The sequence below is a fragment of the Ursus maritimus genome, unplaced genomic scaffold (assembly GCF_017311325.1).
Source record: "Ursus maritimus isolate PB19 unplaced genomic scaffold, ASM1731132v1 scaffold_24, whole genome shotgun sequence".
In the NCBI taxonomy this organism is placed as follows: domain Eukaryota; kingdom Metazoa; phylum Chordata; class Mammalia; order Carnivora; family Ursidae; genus Ursus; species Ursus maritimus.
The window spans coordinates 19,287,364-19,306,303 of record NW_024424897.1 but is presented as its reverse complement, the minus strand read 5'-3'; the positions used below and the strand labels follow the sequence as shown (position 1 = coordinate 19,306,303).

The window sequence follows — 18,940 nt, the reverse complement described above, 5'->3', positions numbered from 1 at the left end:
GAGTGGAAAACCCCAATTCACCCACACCAAGGCTCCAACACAGGAAAAATACGCCTTTTCTAGTGTCATTTGTGAAGCACATGTAATGCTGTCTCCATAGAGATTGAGCCCAGAGTAACAGGGAGAGGGAGAGAAGCGCGCTTAGAAGTAAATGTAGGGATTGAGGAGCTTATCTTCTGGACCCCCCCCCCAAAGGAGAAGCCCCCAGCTTTTTAGTTCCAGCATTATAATGTACGTGCGTGCCCTAACAGAGGTAAAATTAGAGGCTACATGACAATGTTATAATGGAAGGCTTTCACTTCTATTTGTAGATTGCTTAATTGATCCTTTTTCCTTGCCAAAGGCACCAGACAGCCTTGAGATCCTTAAATGCTCCCATCTTAAAATCACTTATTTAACCATGAAAGAGATACTAGTTTATAAACAAAGATATTCATCATATATATACATTTGTGTGATCTTTTAAGGAATATGAGCTGACAGAGACCACACAGCACGGCGGTCAGGCAGATGGACCCGGGAGCCAAGCTGCTGGTTTAAAAATGTGCCCTGTCATTTACTAGCTGAGTGACCTCAGGCAAGCTCCTTACCTCTCTGTGCCTCAATATCCTCATCTGTCAAATGGGGTTGACAATAGGATCTATACCCTAGAGTTGTTATGAGACTTGAGTGAGTCGGTATTTGTAAAGTGCTTCGAACAGTGTCTGGAAGAACTAGGTTAAGTGCTGGTTTAATACCAATCAATAAGTAAACAGTGCCAAACAATAATAAAATAAAAAGTGTGTGGTGGCACTGACATCTGCTTTTCTTTTTTTTTTAAGATTTTATTTATTTATTTGTCAGAGAGAGAGCGCACAAGCAGGGGGAGCAGCAGGCAGAGGGAGAAGCAGACTCCTCGATCAAAGAGCCCAACTCAGGACTCGATCCCAAGACCCTGGGATCATGATCTGAGCCAAAGGCACCTGCCCAACCCACTGAGCCACCCAGATGCCCCTCAGCAGAGGTTTTTTTTTTTTTATCAAGCATGCCTTCCCTGTGTTGGTGAGGTCTTCAACTGTGATGTCTTTGTCACCTTTTTTTTGTTTTTTTTTAAGAGAAAGAGAGCGTGCGCATTTGGGAGGGGAAGAGCAGAAGGAGAGAGAATAGAGAGGGAATTTGAAGCAGGCCCCACACTCAGCACGGAGCCGACTCAGGGCTTCATCTTGCAACCCTGAGATCATGACCCCAGCTGAAATTAAGAGTCGGACACTTAACCAACTGAGCCACCCAGGCACCCCCTCTTTGTCACCCTCTTTCTCCTTAGGTGCGATACAGGGTTTCCCTTCTGCTAAGGGGGAGAAAGGTGGCCTCTTGGGGTCAGCCGTGGTGGGGGAGGCTCATTTGGGTGAAAAGCAAAATGAGCTTCATGTCTGTCTTATCTTTGGCCTCCTTGTAACCGCCAGATAAAAGGCTCCCGAAATACATACAGCTCATCGATGAATCCAGCAGCCCCTTTTAGCCCTTGGTCCCCGTCTGGGGCTCGGGGACGATTCACGGCTCTAGAATTTCTATAAAGGGCTCAGCAACGGCCATCTGCTTGGAAGGGAAACCAGCAGAGCTGTCAAAACACACCCGTTTCGTCTGCCTGTTCAGCACAGTGCTTTATTTGAGATGGCCTGGACGCTGGGGATCGTCAGGGGCCACCCCCATCACTGCCACAACTCCCCCCCCATTCCCCTCCCCTGCATTATCCTCTTTTACTTCACCCTGTTCTTTTCCTCTGTGACTGGACGGAGTGTATAATTTCACATTTATTTGCTCGTCTCCTTCCTGTCTTTCTCCTCCGTGGCCGTGCATGCCGCCAGCATGGGGACCGCAGCCGTGTTATTTCCCGGTGCGGCCCGCTCCTTAGAACAGGGGCCAGCACACATTACCCCCTCGACAAGCGGCTGAGGGCTAGATGGACAAATGACCTCTGCGGTGGCTTCTTATATGCACGAGTCAACAACGACCAAAACAAGTTCGATGAGATGAAAGAGGAGGGAGGGACTCTGCCCAGAAGACAATGTTGATTCCTCCCTTATTTCTGAAGAACTTGGCTTTGAGGTTGGTGTCTGAGGACGGACAGGGCTATCTCCCAGCACGCCTTGACAGCAGGGTACTTCTGCAGGGCGCCGATGAAAGGACACGAGGGAGAGAAGGCTGTCCCCGGGGGAGCCTCTTTGCTCTGGACACCGGCCCCGCTCTCCTTCCTTCAAGTCGAGAGCTTGGCCCTCTGTCGGCTGTCGTCTGCACAGAAGGTGCAGACCTTCCTGGAAAAAGAAGGAAATTTCTCCATCACTCTTCCCCGAATAGCCTTGGTTGCCCTCCATTGAGGACACTTTAGTCACCGTTTGGATCTAATTCAGGAAAGGAATGGGAGACACAGAAGCTTTCTGCAAGAGGGTTTTTCATTAGGGTATGTTGGGCCATCTGTTTTCCTAGTGAGGCCCAGGAGTGTGAGTTCTTATTAAGGAAAAGACCTGGCATTCCAGCATAGCTTGGCTGACTCCCTGGTTTCCACTCAGGACCGGAGGGTGGGGTGGGGCTCCAGGACATGTGGGCACAGTGCCTTCCTGAATTCAGTCTATCTCCGTCTCTCATCTGATGTCTTCTGTTTTTCGTGCTGACATCTGACCCGGTACCTACTATGCACATAGAGTCACACGGGCGACCCTCACCTGGGAACGAGCCCGGCATCTGCCGCCCCAGCAATTCACGGGCACCTGTGTCATAAGACTTAAGCAGAAGGAGCCCCTTCTCACTATTTCTATGCCATACAAGTGGGTTAGAGCAACGTTCCTGAATATACGATCTGTGTGTGTGTGTGTGTGTGTGTACGTAAGACGATGACATTTTGTCTAATTCCTCTTATTCTGCTTGTGCTCATTTAATGTTACTCTAGAAAATGATGAAACCCATTCTGCTTTGTTTTCTGACCCTCACAAAACACAACCGACCCTTGTATTTTCCTAATCGAGTTATTCCAGAAAGCTCCTTCTTTCTTAGGATGCCGAGTTCACATCCCCTATTCTCAAGTCAAGAAACTGAAGCTCCGGGAGTCTCAGCAGGAGACGGGACACCCTGGTTTTCCTGAGACCTCCTGGTTTGGGACTGGGGTTCTGGAGCACCCCTTGAGCCCTTAGAGGAGTCTGAGTGTGGGTCATAAACGAAACGGTTACTCTAGGTCTCTGTGAGCAGAACCCGCCTGAGTGGTGGCAAGCTAGGGTGGCCTCCAGTCCACTGCTCGTTCATTACACCCTGATGAAGCAGGAACAGAGGACAAGGGGAGATCACACGCACACACACACGAAAATGAATTCAAACGGGTCTCTGTCAAAGGGAATCCTGCCTGAGTCCTTCCATAAGTAAGGAATCTTCTGTGAGGTAAATGTTACTTCCCCATCTCCCACCAGTGGATCTATTTTGTCCTGCATGACTTTTATACTACGGTTTGATCCTAAAACACAGCACTCATTTAGCTGAGAAATGCAAGTTGCGGAAGAGCGTGCTGCCATTTGTTTCAAGAGGGAAGATTTAGGCACCTCAGTGACAAAATACTGCCAGAGGATACTTAAGAGGTTGGTAACAGTGGTTGTCTCTGGTGAGGAAACTGGGTGAGTCAAGGGCAGGGTTGGAGGAAGACTTTACATTTTAAAAATCTCTTGGGGCCCCTGGCTGGCTCAGTCAGGAGAGCCGTGCAGCTCTTGATCTCAGGGTTGTGAGTTCAAGCCCCACGTTGGGTGTAGAGAGTACTTAAAATCTTAAAAAAAAAAACCAAAACTCTTGATGACACTTTCCATACCCCAGGCAGCCTACTGATGCGGCATTAATGCCTAAATGTTGCCTCAGAAACTCAAATTCTCGGTCCTTCTGCCCCCCACTCCGGGCAGCCGGGCTCTAATCCTCCTCCTGGCCCCTGCTGAGGTCCTCAGACTGGACTCCTGTCCCTGACAAGGAGACTGCCTCATGACTTTTGATCTTACCAGGGAGCCATCTCAGCTGCAGTGGACCCTGTCAGCTCTCCTCAGGGGGTCTTGACACGAGGGAAAAGGATTCCCCGCCAGAGCTGTACCGACCCAGGGGCCCAGTGTATTTACAGTCAGCACTCAATCTGCAGGTAAAGCGGAACAGAACATTTAGGCAAAGATGAAGTGTTCTTAGGTCATCTCAGGGAACACACAAAGTGGTCCCCCCACTTAGAGTTGAATATATCGCTTGTGTGTCACCAGACCGCAGAGAATTTAAGTGCTGCCATTACCGCCACTTTGCTGGGGACCAAACTGAAGGTTGAAAAAACAAAAACACTTTCCCAAGGCAAACAAGTGACAGAACCCAGGATTTTTTTTTTCACTTGTATTCTTCAATGGTGAAATAGAACATCATGGAATAAAACAGACTGTAATGAGTAACTATAAAGCCAACAACGATGTAACTTCCGCCTGGTTCAAGAACACAGAACACTCCCAGCACCCCAGAACCCCCCCTCCCACTCCTGTCTTGGGTCCCTTCTCCATCCTGCTTCACTCCCTCACCCTAGAGGAAAACACTACCCTTTTAAAATGAATCATTTCCTTGCTTTTTTTTTTTTTTTTCTAGTTTTACCACCCATGGGTGCACAAAGCCAGGATTTCCACTCAGGTCTATGAAACTGCAACGTCTATGTTCTTATCTATGTTTTTTTTTTTTTTAAGATTTTATTTATTTATTTGACAGAGATAGAGACAGCCAGCGAGAGAGGGAACACAAGCAGGGGGAGTGGGAGAGGAAGAAGCAGGCTCCCAGCAGGGGAGCCAGATGTGGGGCTTGATCCCAGAACGCCGGGATCACGCCCTGAGCCAAAGGCAGACATTTAACAACTGCACCACCCAGGCGCCCCTCTTATCTATGTTCTTAACCTCGAGGTCACGCTTCCTCTTATACCATCAGATACTGAAGGATCGGTTTAAATCTTCCATCGAGTGTGAATTTGTTTCTTCTTTCAGCTGTCAATTTCTGCTTCATGTGTTTTGAGGCTGTTATTAGATGCACACGAATTTAGAACTATTTTGTCTTCCTTTGATCACTACAGGTCCCTCTGGAGCTCTAACAATGATTCTGAAAGGCTCGCTGGTCTGACGCCAGCTCTCTTTGGCTCAGTCTTCCACAGCGCCTTTCTCCAGCCCTTCTCTGCCTCGGTAACAGACATGGAGGCTCCTTCTCCGCTATTTGTGTGGCCTCTTGACCTATTTGCAAAGTCATTGATGCTTTTTAGTTCTAAAATACAGGACTAGGAAAATAAGGACAAGAAAACAAGGAGCTCTGAATGAATCGAAGCCCTCTGCTGAGCCTCCAGACTGGCTCGCCCTGCCCTTAGACAGTTACGTTTCCACAGGCAGAAAGGTGGCAACTGCTTTAGAGAAGTTAGGACACTTGTCACCGTAAAGCTCCCTGGTGCAGGTTACTCTAACAGGGGCCAAATGAGAAAGCTGTTTATTCCCCAACAGATACTCATCGCATACACACCCCGGAGAATACTGTACAAATCAGTCATATGCATGTGCCACCACGACCATTTCAAGTCAAACTATTTTATTGTCCAAGAGACTCTTTCTGTGGTCACGGGAGGCCCGTTCTCCAGGGCCGGAGCCCCGGACCGCGTCCTCACTCCTCGGCGCTCTGAGTGCTGATGTAGTCCTGCAGGAGCGCCCGCACCTCTGCCCGCCGGCTCATCCTGGTGGCCTTGCCCTGGAAGCGGCCTTTCTTCCCAGCTCCTTTGCCCTCCAGAACCTCAGCCACCCTGGGGAGCAGAGACACAGTCAGGGAGGACGTCTCCGAGGGAAAAGCCACAGAAAAACCAAAGGCAGCCCTGACTCTTTCCCCCAGGGCTGAGGGGAGAGAAAGGAAGAGTAGTCGGCTTCTAGAAATCCTTCTTCAAAATACCGGCACATGTGCACAGATACAGAGTACATGTTTAGTGTAAGAGTCAGTAACTAGGGGAACAAAAAATGAACTAGTATGTGTTGTTCCAGGCATTAAAAAAAAAAAAAAAGCGTGAATAACTGGACACAATGGAAGTATCTAGAAATGGGGGGGCCAGATAAATTATGGAAACCTCCAGGGAGCGGGGTGAGTGTCCACGAGAGGTAAGGGGCTGTGGACACAAATGCCTGTGGGAAGCAGCAGTGCAGCAAGCTGCGGGTGAGAAGCGGGGACGGCGGCAGCGCGATGAGCCTGGCCTGCCTGAAGAGGGCGCCACCAGCCCTTTCCTTGCAGCTACTGCCATGTGGGAATGCGGGCCCAGTGTCGCCAGAGCGGACCTTCTTTTCCTTTCTTGAGAAAAGCTAGAACTCTGTATTTTTATGTACAAATCCAATTTTAAAATGTAACAATGATTTTGAAAATTTAAAATACTACACAGACCAAACCATTCTATAGGCCACAGCTGGCTGCCTGTCAGGGAGCTGTGCTTTCCATTCCTGTTTCCCTGGGGCTCCTGGGGGGCTCCGTCGGTTAAGCATCTGCCTTCGGCTCAGGTCATGATCCCAGTTGGTTAAGCATCTGCCTTTGGCTCAGGTCATGATCCCAGGGTCCTGGGATCGAGCCCAGCGTCGGGCTCCCTGCTCAGGAGGGACTGTCCTCCTCCTCCCTCTGCTCCTCCCCTTGCTCGTCTGCTCCTTCTCTCTCAAATAAAATAAAATATTTTTAAAAATAAACAAATTCTTATGTTTTCTTTTTTTTTTTCTTTAAGATTTTATTTATTTATTTGACAGAGAGAGAGAGAGACAGCCAGCGAGAGAGGGAACACAAGCAGGGGAAGTGGGAGAGGAAGAAGCAGGCTCCCAGCAGAGGAGCCTGATGTGGGGCTTGATCCCAGGACTCTGGGATCATGACCTGAGCCGAAGGCAGATGCTTAACGACTGAGCCACCCAGGCCCCCTATATTTTCCTTTGAACATATGTTCATCAGAGCCAAGTGGGACTCTGAAAACCCTAAACAACCTCCGTACCTAATTTAAGGTAAGAAAACATCAACGATAACATGAGGGTAAAGAAATTCAACAAAGTTCTAATTTTTCCATAACAACGATATCTATGCCTATTTTTATGCTTAGTCTTAAAATCCTAATTTTTTTTCAGATGCCCGAAGCACCTGCTGCACCCGCCTAGGGACGACCCGGCACCTGAGTTCACGCAGCACTTACGTACCTCGGTTTCTAAAAGAAAAAAACAGAAAGCACAGGAGATGCGGAGCACAAAAGACCCAGGTCTGAGTCTTAGTTCTGCCACCGTACTTGCGAGATCTCAGGCACAGGACACGTGCTGTCCCTTATTTGCAAAATTAGGAATGATGGTGGTGGTACTCATTCCCGCTTGGCCCACCTCACATGCCTGTGATGTGACCCAAAATGAGATCACAGAGGTGGTGGCCCTTTTCCCCGGTCAAGGGCTAGAGTCACAAGTCAGTGCAGGCAGTCCACAGAAGATTACCTGGGGCCCAGGGTCTCCACGGCCTCAGCCGGCCCTGCCAGTAAGAAGAGCCCGGCACCTTTCTCATCGCCCACAGTTAAGAACAGAAGGGTCTCCTAGGAGGTAAGAGAAGGAGATAAGCCCTGATACTTAAGAAAGTGGGGTCAATCCCCCTAAACCCTGCCCTCTCCTCAGTCTCAAGATTAGACTTCTTGCCCCTAAACCATGAGTGATGTTCCTGATGAGTGACAACGCAGCCCCACACCCCAGCCCGCCAGGGCCCAGAAACTTTTTGAGAATGACTACGGGAACTGAGATTAAACATCAAGGAGGCAGAGGGGGAAAAAAGGCTGCTGACCATGGCCAGGTGCTAAATGCCTTTTGTGATCTGACTCCCACCCGCCTTTGTAGCCTGGCTGCCGCCTTCCCCCACGCACCCTGCACCTGCCGCTGCCTAAAGCTCCCTCTGCCCGGTGGCCTTTGCTCCTTTGTCTGATGACCACTAAGCAGTCCTCCAGCCCCCTGCCCGGGGGCCTCCCCACTCTTCCAGGTGACATGTTCCTCCACCCCTAGCATTTACCACCCTCAATTAGAAATGTCGACATACACATTTGTCTCCCAGACTCCGCTGTGAGTTCCTTGAGAATCAGTACGCTCTATACAGAATTAGGAAAGGAGACATACACACTGCTTGGCCTGGAGCAGGGACCCCAAAAAGTATTTTTTGGAGTAAATGCAAAAGAGAGACTGGGAAATCACGAAGCTGCAGACTGTCAGGATGGGCAGGGGCACTTGAAGCCAGAGGCAAAGGAAAATGGAAGGATGGCCCTCAAAGGGCCTAGCCAGCCCCATCACTTCTAAACCAGGCCTCTGGCACACGTAAATCTGCGTGGCTTGGATGAGTTCCAGCTCTGATAAGGGGAACTCAGAAGCTGGTAACTCTCACATCCCCAGAAAGGTCAATATCAGAGCTCTAACTCAGCACCTGAAACAGAGCTTGGCTTGTAGCTAGTGCTAAAAACACCAACCAACCAACCAAACAGTACTGAATGAACTTCTATTTCCTGCTCCTCATGTGTTCATGTGAAGGGACCTCAGCTAAACTGATGCCCCTCACTTAGGTCTCCACTCAGGGCGGACAGAGAATCTCACGCTCCTCTTACCTCGGACCCGATCTCATTGGCAATGATATTCATGAACTCAGAATCACCCTCCTTCCTACAACAGAGGACACAGATGTGAGACCCAGCTTGGAGAGGGAGCTGGGAAACGGCAGGGAGCCGCCCTCCTCCTCACAAGGCTGGCCTTGCTGCTGTCTGTGTGGAGTCCCAGACTCCCTTAGCAAAGACAGACGGCACGGCTGAGCGCCAGCAACGAGGCCTTCCCAGCAGTTTACAGCCTGCTTTGCATTCGTGTGAGCCTCTCTCGAACAAGATCACCCAGGTAAGGACAGATCTGGTAGGTGGTGAAGGGGGTGAGGGAAGCTGGTGATGACAGTTACAGTCACAGTGCTGCTGGGAAGATGCTCTTATCGAACCCAGGAAGTCTGGCGCATAAAGGTGTACTGGAAGGTAACACATCTCCTAGGGTCTGCTCAGCCTGGAGGAACCAGTGAGCAACACGCCTCCCACGACGCACTGCACACAGGGGACAGGCTGAACCCCAAGCCCAACGCTCCCACACCTTGTCTCTCACCTATGTAATGTGACCACACCTCCCCAGTCCGGGCTGTTGTGGAGGCTGTGGGCCACGTGCACGGCCAGGTCTCTGAGCAGATTCAGGTTGTTCTGAAACGGATGCCATCACTCAGCGGACAGGAGGAGTAACACGCGAGTCGCCATCCTCCCGCCACTTCTCTCTCCCCTCCCTCCCCGCTCTGACGAACTACACAGCCGGCTGGGCGGAGGGGTCGGGTCTGGGGAGCCTACTCCAGGGCTGCCCTCTCCGTCCTCTGCGGAGTAAGTCACCTTCTGCAAGAGCTTGGCAGAGTTCTGTAGCTTCTTCACGGCTTCCACGTGCTCCTCCGCTCCACACCTGCAAGGGAAAGGCGTGTGGTCACCCGCCCAGCTTCCCAAACGGCTTGTGGTGCGGGGTGTAAATCCATGAGGCCCTTCTGGACAGTGCACTCCCTCCAGATGGGGACCCGGGGACATTCCTAAGCAACTGAGGAAGAAGATATAAAAGAACGAGCCATTTCGCGTGGGTCTGACATATTGTCCAAAGCGCTTGATCATTTATGATTGCCTCTCACCCCACCGAGATTAGAGATTACGGTCTCCCTGACCGGGAGGGGGCAGGGGGCGTACTTCAGCAGTGCGGTCAGTGCTTTTTCAGTTCCATGGCTCCTCTCCATCCACTTCAGCACCCGGTTCCCAGCCAGAAATGCCAGGTTGGTCTTGTTCTTTTTCCCCTTCTCAACGCCCAGAATTTTAATGACCTACATGCGGCAAGGGGGGAACACATACACACACACGAACTACAGTGGTGGCAAGACCTGAGGGTAGGAGCTCCCTAGACCTGCCCCCCAGCTGGGAAGCAAGAGAGGGGTGACTTCACCGAGGCCGCCTCCACTGTCCCCCTCGATCACTCCCAGCTGGTCATGACCCCCGCTTCCCCAACGCTCTCCCCCCTAGCCACTTGGGAGCCCTTCCTCGCCTACCTGAAGGTCACTGAGATTGCTCACATGGGTCCCACAGCACATGTTGGCATCAACGCTCTCGATGGTAACGACTCGAACAGGCCCCGCGTGATCGTCCGGCAAACCCCGGCCCCTCACCTGGAAGGCGACAGAGGGAGAAGAGCCATCTGACTGCTGAGGAGGGGCTCTCGGAGCACCATTCCTTGGACGCTACCCGACTGGCTCTCCCTCACCTGCTCCACCTCCGGGTCATCCAGGCTCAGCTCTCGCACGTTCACAGGCAGCCGGGCCCTGATTTTTTCATTGACGCTCTGCTCGATGGCGGCCACCTGCTCTACAGTCACGGAGGGGCTATCCAGTTCGATCACACTCCGGACTCGCCCTAACTCCCTGCCAGAAGAAGCGGAGTGGTCACTGGATGCTGACGATGACCACGGTGACGTAAGAAGCTTTACAGAGAAGGTTCGTATAAAGTATCTTACTTAATGCTCATGAGAATCCTGCAGGGTAGAGACTGTCATTTCCTTTTCACAGGTGAGGGCTCAGAAGGAACGTGAGCAAGATCACGTAGCCAGAATTCACCCCCTGGGTCTCTGGGCTCCAAACTCCATGCTTTTTCCTTCTCCCATCCTCATGTGTCCCCTGAGACACACAAGGTCACCCACCACCCTATCCGAACGGGAACAGGAGAACACGGCAGATTTTGAACACTACCCTTTCTTTTCTCCCTGCCACTCGCTTACCCGTTGGGGTAGTTGGGGACCTGCGACCTACGGTTAGTCTTATGCCCCCTGCTCACCATGATGTGGTCTTCAACCCAAACAGATGGTCAGCAACTGCTGTGATGAGATGCTGCCCTGAGCAGAGAGAACAAGACACAGGGAATTGTGAGCAGCACAGCCAGCCTCAGATTCCCACGCTATCATCGCAGACACTCTCCCTGTTGAAGACCTGACGGGCACTGGTTTCATACTCTTGACAGATATTTTATTGAAAATCCTCATGAGGGGGCGCCTGCCTGGATCAGTCAGTTAAGCATCTGACTCTTGATTTCCGCTCAGGTCATGATCCCGGGGTCATGGGATCGAGCCCCACGCTAGGCTCCACTGTGCATGGAGTCTGCTTAAGATTCTTTCTCTCCCTCTGCCCCTTCCCACCCCGCACACTCATGCCTGCTCTCTAAAATAATACATACATACATACATACATACATAAATAAGTAAGTAAGTAAGTAAAACCCTCATGAGGGGGCGCCTGGGTGGCTCAGTCGGTTAAGCATCTGCCTTTGCTCAGGTCATGATCCCAGGGTCCTAGGATCGAGCCCCGCATCGGGCTCCCTGCTCAGAGGGGAGCCCGCTTCTCCCTCTGCCTGCAGCTCCCCCTGCTTGTCAGTCTCTGACAAATAAATAAATAAAAATCTTTAAAAGAAAAGAAAAGAAAGGAAAAGAAAAGAAAAGAAAAGAAAAGAAAAGAAAAGAAAAGAAAATCCTCATGAGAACTCTACAAGAAGCTCATGATGCCATTTTACAAATGACCTATTTCAGAGGTGCAGGATGACTGCATTGACAGTGGAAGGAAGTGAAGAGCTAGCTTTAGAAGATAAACTGACAGGACTCTGTGGCTGGCTATCCCCAAACAGGTGTCTGCACTGACTTTCAGGATTCAAGCAACCAGGTGGATGCTAATGGAAGATCAAGTCTGGGGGAAGAGATGCCTTTTTAAGTCCATTTTGGACATGCTGATTTCAAGAAGCCCAGGAGATATCCGGGTAACAAGTGGGAAGTTGGTAATACTCAAACCCAGCAGTTATTCTAATACTTTTACTTTGTTTACATTGGTTGTTCTTTTTTTTAAGATTTTTATTTATTTATTTGACACAAAGAGAGAAAAAGCAGGGAGAGCGGGAGAGGGAGAAGCACACTCCCTGCTAAGCAGGGAGCCCGATACGGGGGCTCGATCCCAGGACCTTGAGATCACGACCTGAGCTGAAGGCAGTCGCTTAACCAACTAAGCCACCCAGGCGCCCCTGTTCATGTTGTTTTTATACCACTTATCATATCTAGCCTGAATTGGAGCTCATTCTGAAAGTCCGTCCTTTACACAAGGTTACCTCCTAGACAACCCAAACCACATCTCAATCATCACGGCATTCCCCATGCATGGCAACCGCCCCTCCTGCAGGGCCCCCACGCCACCCCACCTACCCGAATGCTGCTGCATGTGGTCAAACCTCCGCTCCCAGTCCACCCGGACCTGGACCTCGGTCCCAGGGGCCAGGGGTGTCTGTGTGAAATGATCAGCTTGGGCCCCCCGGCGGGTCACCCGCAGCACAGAGATGTCATTGATTGTACCATGGTCATCAGGCTGGGGAAAGAAGTAAAGCTAATCAGTGGAGGGAGGCAGAGCTCACCTTAACTCCTAGATACAAAGACCCGCTAGAGAAAGTGTGTGAGAAACACACCCAGACACCCATATATATTGTTCTTCAGAACAAAATAACAGAATTGAAACAAAAATTGTAACTACAGCAACGAAGATTTTAGTAAAACCCGAAAAACCTTAATCGTCACTCTCACTGCCTTAATTTAGATTCTTATTTTTCAATAGTTTCTAAAATGGTTTGAATCTTCCTCGCTCCCTCCTTCCACTCCATCCTCCGCACTACTACTGGCATTAGATTCAAAAACATTCACTCATTTTAGGAATGCCTGGCTGGCTCAGTCGGTGGAGCATGTGACTCTTGATCTTGGGGTCATGAATTTGAGCCCCACGTGGGGTATAGAGATTACTTTAAAAAAACAAAAACATTCATTCACTTAAAAAAGATATCTAGGGGCGCCTGGGTGGCTCAGTTGGTTAAGCGGCTGCCTTCAGCTCGGGTCATAATCCCAGGGTCCTGAGACCAAGCCCCACATTGGGCTCCCTACTCCTAGGGAAGCCTGCTTCTCCCTCTCCCTCTGCCTGCTGCTCTCCTTGCTGGCGCGTGCGTGCTCTCTCCCCCTCTCTCTCTCTGTCAAATAACATAAATAAAATCCTTAAAAAATAAATAAATTAAATAAAATAAAATAATTAAAAAATATCTAGTGCCAACTGCTTACAAGACACTGCGACCAAGAATACAATGTAAACCAGACAAGACCCCCCACGGAAATTAAGAGTCCGGAAAAGAACACGACACACACACAGGTCATTGCAATATGAACTACAACACGCCACAATGTAAAAAAGTACACTGCTCTCGAGGAGCTCAGACGAAAGAGACCTGATAGTCTCAGGGAATCAGGGAAGACTTCCTGAAAGAAACGATATATGAAGTGAGTCCTTTAGTTGCCTGAGGTCACAGGTCTTCCTTCAGCAGAAAATCCCTGTAATAATGATGACATGGATATGAAATCGGAACTTTCTAAGTTTACTAAACATGTTCTTTTGTGTCACTTCTTTGCCTAAGTACCTCCACGGCTCACCAGAGCTGCTTCTTTTTTTTAAGATTTATTTTTTTGAGAGAGAGAGCGAGCAGGAGTAGGAGGGGCAGAGGGAGAGAGATCTCAAGCAGACTCTGTGCTGAGCACAGAGCCCCACTCGGGGCTCGATCCCACCACCCTGAGATAACGACCTGAGCCAAAACCAAGAGTCGACGCTTAACAGACTGTGCCACCCAGGCGCCCCTCACCACAGCTTCTTGAATGAAGTCCACACACCTTAACACATCCTTCAAGTTCCTCTGAACTGGCCCCAATTTGCCTTTCCAAGGTCATCATCTCCAGCCTGCCATCAACACACACCACAGGCTCCAACTACATCGGACTATTTGCAGTTAACTAGACATGACAGATTCCTTTGGCTTCCCTGCCTTTCTTTGTGCTATTATCCCTGCTAGAAGAGCCTCTCCCATAATGCTCACCTTTTTGCTGCTATTACCCTCCTTTCCCGTGTTCACACTGGACCGTGCTCCTACCCAACACAGCACCAATAAATCTGTCTTCTGCTGTGCTCCTTCAAGGAAATCTTTTCCAGGCCCTGGCAAACACCCTAAGCTAACGCCTAATTCCTTCGCACTTGCTGTTCTCCTTGCCTGGAATATTCCCCATCCCCACCAGCACCATTAGGTAATTGCAATGGCTTACCCCCTCACTTCACTTCGTCTCTACCGAAATAACGTGCTCCCTACCTAGGAGAACATCCCACCACTGTCTTTCCCTCAAGCTTTAATTTTCTTTATAGTGTTTACCATACCGGGCCTTCTATTTTATCTGTTCACCATTTTGTCTGTCTTCTCGGATAGGTACCCTACGTAAGTAAAGATGCTGCCTTCTTCACCCCTTATCCTTAGCCCCTGGAATAAGTACCCAGCATATGCTATGGCCCGATAAATATCTGTTGGGTAAACAAATAACCCGGATTGAACTAACTGCCATCTGCACTCATCACGGCCGGGGCAGAGGGGCACGAGGGCATTTTCCACCTGAGCAGGAAGGAATGAAGGGCTTCCTGGAAGGGGATCGGGGTGAGGCGCGGGCCTGGTACCTGTCCCCCGCCCTCGGGGAAAAGCAGCGTGTCTTCCAGCACCACATGGAAGCCGCTCAGCACTTCCTTCTTGCCATTGCTTCCTTCGGTCTGCAGCTCGGCGGGGCTGCAGGAGACCACGGTGGTGGTGAACTGCACAGAGAGGGACAGAGAATAAGCCCGACCCCAGCCCTCAGGCCACTGGGACGGAGTCTCCCTCGGCACCCCCTCCGCGCGGCGTCCCGCTCCCGCACCGCCCCATCCGCCCTCGCCCAGCCGGCCGCACCTCGCGGGCGTAGCTGTCCCGCTGACACCGGAACGCCATCGCCGCCGTCTCCCGGGACGCGGGGACCCGCGCACACAGGAACGCCCGCTGGCCGACGGAGAGTCGCGCGGGACAATCTTCACCGCGGGCGCGTCTCCGCGCAGAAGCAAGAGGGCAGAGGATGGGGTGTGGCTTGGACAAATTTACTGCAAATGCGATTTGCGATTTGCAGACATTCCGAGGTGCCTAGCAACTGTGTAAAGACTTTGGAAAGGGCCAGAAGAGAAAATAAAACAAAACTGCATGCGGCCTGAACTTGTCAAGGCACTCAATTTAGCCCCGCGCAGTCTCGGTTGGGTGGTACTGATTTGGATAGACGGCCGCGCTGCCCAATTAGAAATTAGGGCAAGCCCCATCTGCTACTGTTGTATTGAAATCAACAGATCCAGAACGTTATGTCATTGTGTGATAACGACTGTAAAAATAAGTGAGATTTTTTTTCCGCACAAAATATTCGAAAGCTGGTGTGTATTTTGCACTTAAAGCACCTCTCAGCTTGCACTGGCCACATCTCAGTACTCAGTATTATCACATGCACTCAATAACCGCAGGTGACTAGCGCTACCTAATTGGACAGTGTAGATAAGCAAGGCTAACACAAGTTACAACCTGTAATCAGTATCTTAAAACATTAAACGGATTAGATGTTAAAATTAACTTTCTGCTCTCTTAACTCAGCTAATAATGAAGTTTGAAGACTCCAGGTGTTTCAAAATGTAGGACTTTTCAAATTTTCGGCAGTAATGCAGAGCATACCCCATCTGCTAGGTAACACGCTCCACTCGGAACCCTGGACAACATCATGTCATCAAACACATCGTTTATGCTGAGAAATAAATGCACTACATGGAATAAACAAATACTGTAAATAGCTCCACATCATTTTAGGTTAGGTTTTGCTGCCAAACGAGTTTTGCTGTCAGTTTTTTTCTAAGTGGGTTTTCAGAACTTTTTGGTTTTCAGAATCGTGGATAAGAGGAGGGACATATGCTATACAAGTTCATGTCCCAACTCTGCCACTTATTGTAACCTGTTCAATCACCTATGAAGAAAAGGCCCAATTATAAGACTGATATGAGGTTCAAAAATTTTTAATGAGATAATATATAAAGACTTAGTAAATTGTAAAGCATGATACAAATACAGCTTTGTATTATCAGGTTTTTTTTTTTTAAGAACGAATGTCAACAGCACAATGGGCAGAAGATATAGACAGAGCACCCTAGAAGAACTACCAATCACTAATAAACACTCAACAATCTTATAATTAAAAGTAAATTAAATCAGGTACAATTTTTTACCTTCACAAATATCTAAAAGGTTTTGGAGACTAGGGCACTCTGTTGGTGGGAGCAGGAAGCTGTCCAATTTCAATCTAAGAGCAACTTGGCAACATCTATTAAAATGTTTCAATGTATCTACTCTTTGACCTGGCAATTCCACTTCTAGAAATCTACCTTACAGATATTCTTGCCAAATATGTAAAGATAACACATTTTTATTTTATTTCATTTTTTTAAAAGATAACACATTTTTAAATGTTCATTGCAGAATTGTTTGAAAATTAAAAAGGACCAACAACCACCTAAATGTCCCTCAATAAGGAATCAGTTAAATTATGGAAAATATATTCAATTGAATACCATGTAGCCATGAAAAAGATTAGGTCTGTATATACTAATTTGGAAAGAGCCCCAATATATATTAAGTAAAAAAAAGCAGAGCTCAAGAAGTACATAGTATGATTCCACTTATGTTCACACACTGCATTGGCTTGTATGTCTACTAAATTATAATATATATTATATATAAGTAATCTACAAAACCATAGATGTTTGTTTCATATTATTATATATTGTTTTACATATCAGATAACTATATAATACAATATAATTATATAAGCTATAGGTATTAACGGAATGTATAACATGTACAGCATATATACATATATAGTCATAGAAATTTGTCAGAGAGGGGCGCCTGAGTGGCTCAGTCAGTTAAGTGTCTGCCTTCGGTTCAGGTCATTATCCGGGGGTCCTGGGATCCAGCCCCATATCTGTCTCCCTGCTCAGTGGGGAGGCTGCTTCTCCCTCTCCCTCTGCGCCTCCCTCTGCTCCTGCTTGTGCTTTCTCTCTCTCTCAATAAATAAAATCTTTTAAAAATTTGTTTAAATAAAAAAAGAAATTTATCAGAGAAACTGTTAACAGTGGTTACCCTTATTGAGGGAGTATAAATTTTACTCTAAATTTTATGCCCTTTGGGACACCTGGGTGGTTCAGCCGGTTGGCCTTCTGCTTGGGTCATGATCTTGAGGTCCTGGGATTGAAGCCCATGTCAGGCTCCCTGCTCAGCAGCGAGTCTGCCTCTCCCTCTCCCTCTGCCCCTTCCCTCCACTCGTGCGAGTTCACTCGCTCTTTCAAATAAAATCTTCTAAAAAATTATTTAATAAATATATTATATACCCTTTCATACTATTTTTTTTATATTTGGGAGCTCTGTTATTAGGTGTGTATATGTTCATTATTGTTCTTGAAACTTTTATCAGTATATAATGTTCTTGTCTCTTATAAACTTTTTTAAATTTATTTAAATTTAATTAACATATAATGTATTATCTCTTTCAGGGGTACAGGACTGTGATTCATCAGTCTTATATAATACCCAGGTGCTCATTACAACACATACCCTCCCCAATGTCCATCATCTAGTTACCCCATCCCCCCCCCCCTCCAGCAACCCTCAGTTTGTTTCCTATGATTAAGAGTCTCTTATGGTTTGTCTCCCTCTCTGGTTTCATCTTGTTTCATTTTTTTCCTGTCTTCCCCAATGATCTTCTGCCTTGTTTCTTAAATTCCACATATCAGTGGGATTATATGATAATTGTCTTTCTCTGATTGAGTTACTTCACTCAGCATAATACCCTTTAGTTCCATCCACATCGTTGCAAATGGCAAGATTTCATTTTTGATGGCTGAGTAATATTCCATTGTGTACATATACCAGACCTTCTTTATCCATTCATCAATCCCTTTTAAACTATTTTGTTAAACTATGTCTATATATTACCAATATAAACTTTCAAGTTCAATTTTTTAAAGAAATCTCAGTATTTTACTATGAGTTCAAGGGCAAAGTCTGGGTATGGCATTTTGTTTAAGTACACATCAGGCACTCAAAAAATGTTTATGGATGAATGGGGTAGCTGATGAACAGAAGAGTAAAGAGACATAGGCATTAACTAACATAACAATTAGCTTTGAAAGTATAAAGAAATTTCTGGAGTATGCAGAAAGCTGAGGCGGGTTTCTGGCTAGCTCTAGGGGTGGCGATACAGCAAAAGGCTGGTTGTGGTCTGAGAAATAGGAGCACTGACCTGGGCATGAGAAAATCCCCAGTTTGGTTACAAGCCTGCTCCCAACATCTTTCTGCTTCCAATCTCAACAATGAGGACCAGGATCTGTGACATCCACCCCTCCCCTTGAGAGGAACAATAGAGGTAGAAAAGGATTGCCTCCAGGTGGAAGAAGTGCAAGAAGGAAAGAGACAGAAAAGTGTTCTTGCAGATTTATTTATAATCTATCTGCTGCTTTTTGGCTTTTGCTCTACCACATATATACACATGCTCAAATACTCAAGAGAGCCCTGATGACTGGCCCAAACACAAAGATTACAGGCAATTGGTAGAAAGTAAGGAGCCCCACCAGTCTCCTCCTCTCCTATCCTGCCATCTGATGCAGCCATACTCAGGTGCCTGGGAAGAACAAATAAAACATGAAGAGGACCCCGAAAAAGAGCTTCAAAAAAGGGGCGCCTGGGTGGCTCAGTCGGTGAAGTGACCTAAACTCTTGATTTCGGCTCAGGTCATGATCTCAGGGTCCTGGGATGGAGCCCCATCTTGGACTCTATGCTCAGCGGGGAGTCTGCTTGAGATTCTCCCTCCCTCTGCCCCTCCCCCCTGCTCACATGCATGCTTTCTTTCTCTCAAATAAATTTAAAAAAAAAAAAAAA

At 48.1% G+C, this 18,940-nt stretch overlaps 2 protein-coding genes across 2 annotated transcripts in view; both read right to left on the bottom strand.

Moving 5' to 3' along the window:
- Window positions 1-5,572: 5,572 nt before the first annotated feature.
- On the bottom strand, window positions 5,573-15,052 carry AARSD1 (alanyl-tRNA synthetase domain containing 1). The gene is made up of 12 exons (XM_008701325.2): window positions 14,894-15,052; window positions 14,629-14,760; window positions 12,309-12,468; window positions 10,904-10,961; window positions 10,338-10,494; window positions 10,126-10,242; window positions 9,773-9,903; window positions 9,434-9,500; window positions 9,162-9,253; window positions 8,630-8,684; window positions 7,488-7,582; window positions 5,573-5,797 (listed from the first exon to the last, which is right to left on the bottom strand). Exons 1-12 carry the CDS (start codon window positions 14,930-14,932, stop codon window positions 5,662-5,664), a joined length of 1,239 nt encoding a protein of 412 aa, XP_008699547.1. The 5' UTR covers window positions 14,933-15,052; the 3' UTR covers window positions 5,573-5,661.
- A 2,899-nt stretch (window positions 15,053-17,951) lies between these two features.
- PTGES3L (prostaglandin E synthase 3 like) overlaps window positions 17,952-18,940 on the bottom strand; it is a 5,252-nt gene continuing 4,263 nt past the window's right edge. Inside the window, exon 7 of the mRNA XM_040640565.1 lies at window positions 17,952-18,683. Within this exon, the coding sequence (XP_040496499.1) occupies window positions 18,676-18,683 (8 nt within the window). The 3' untranslated portion in view covers window positions 17,952-18,675. The remainder of the gene's footprint in view (window positions 18,684-18,940) is intronic.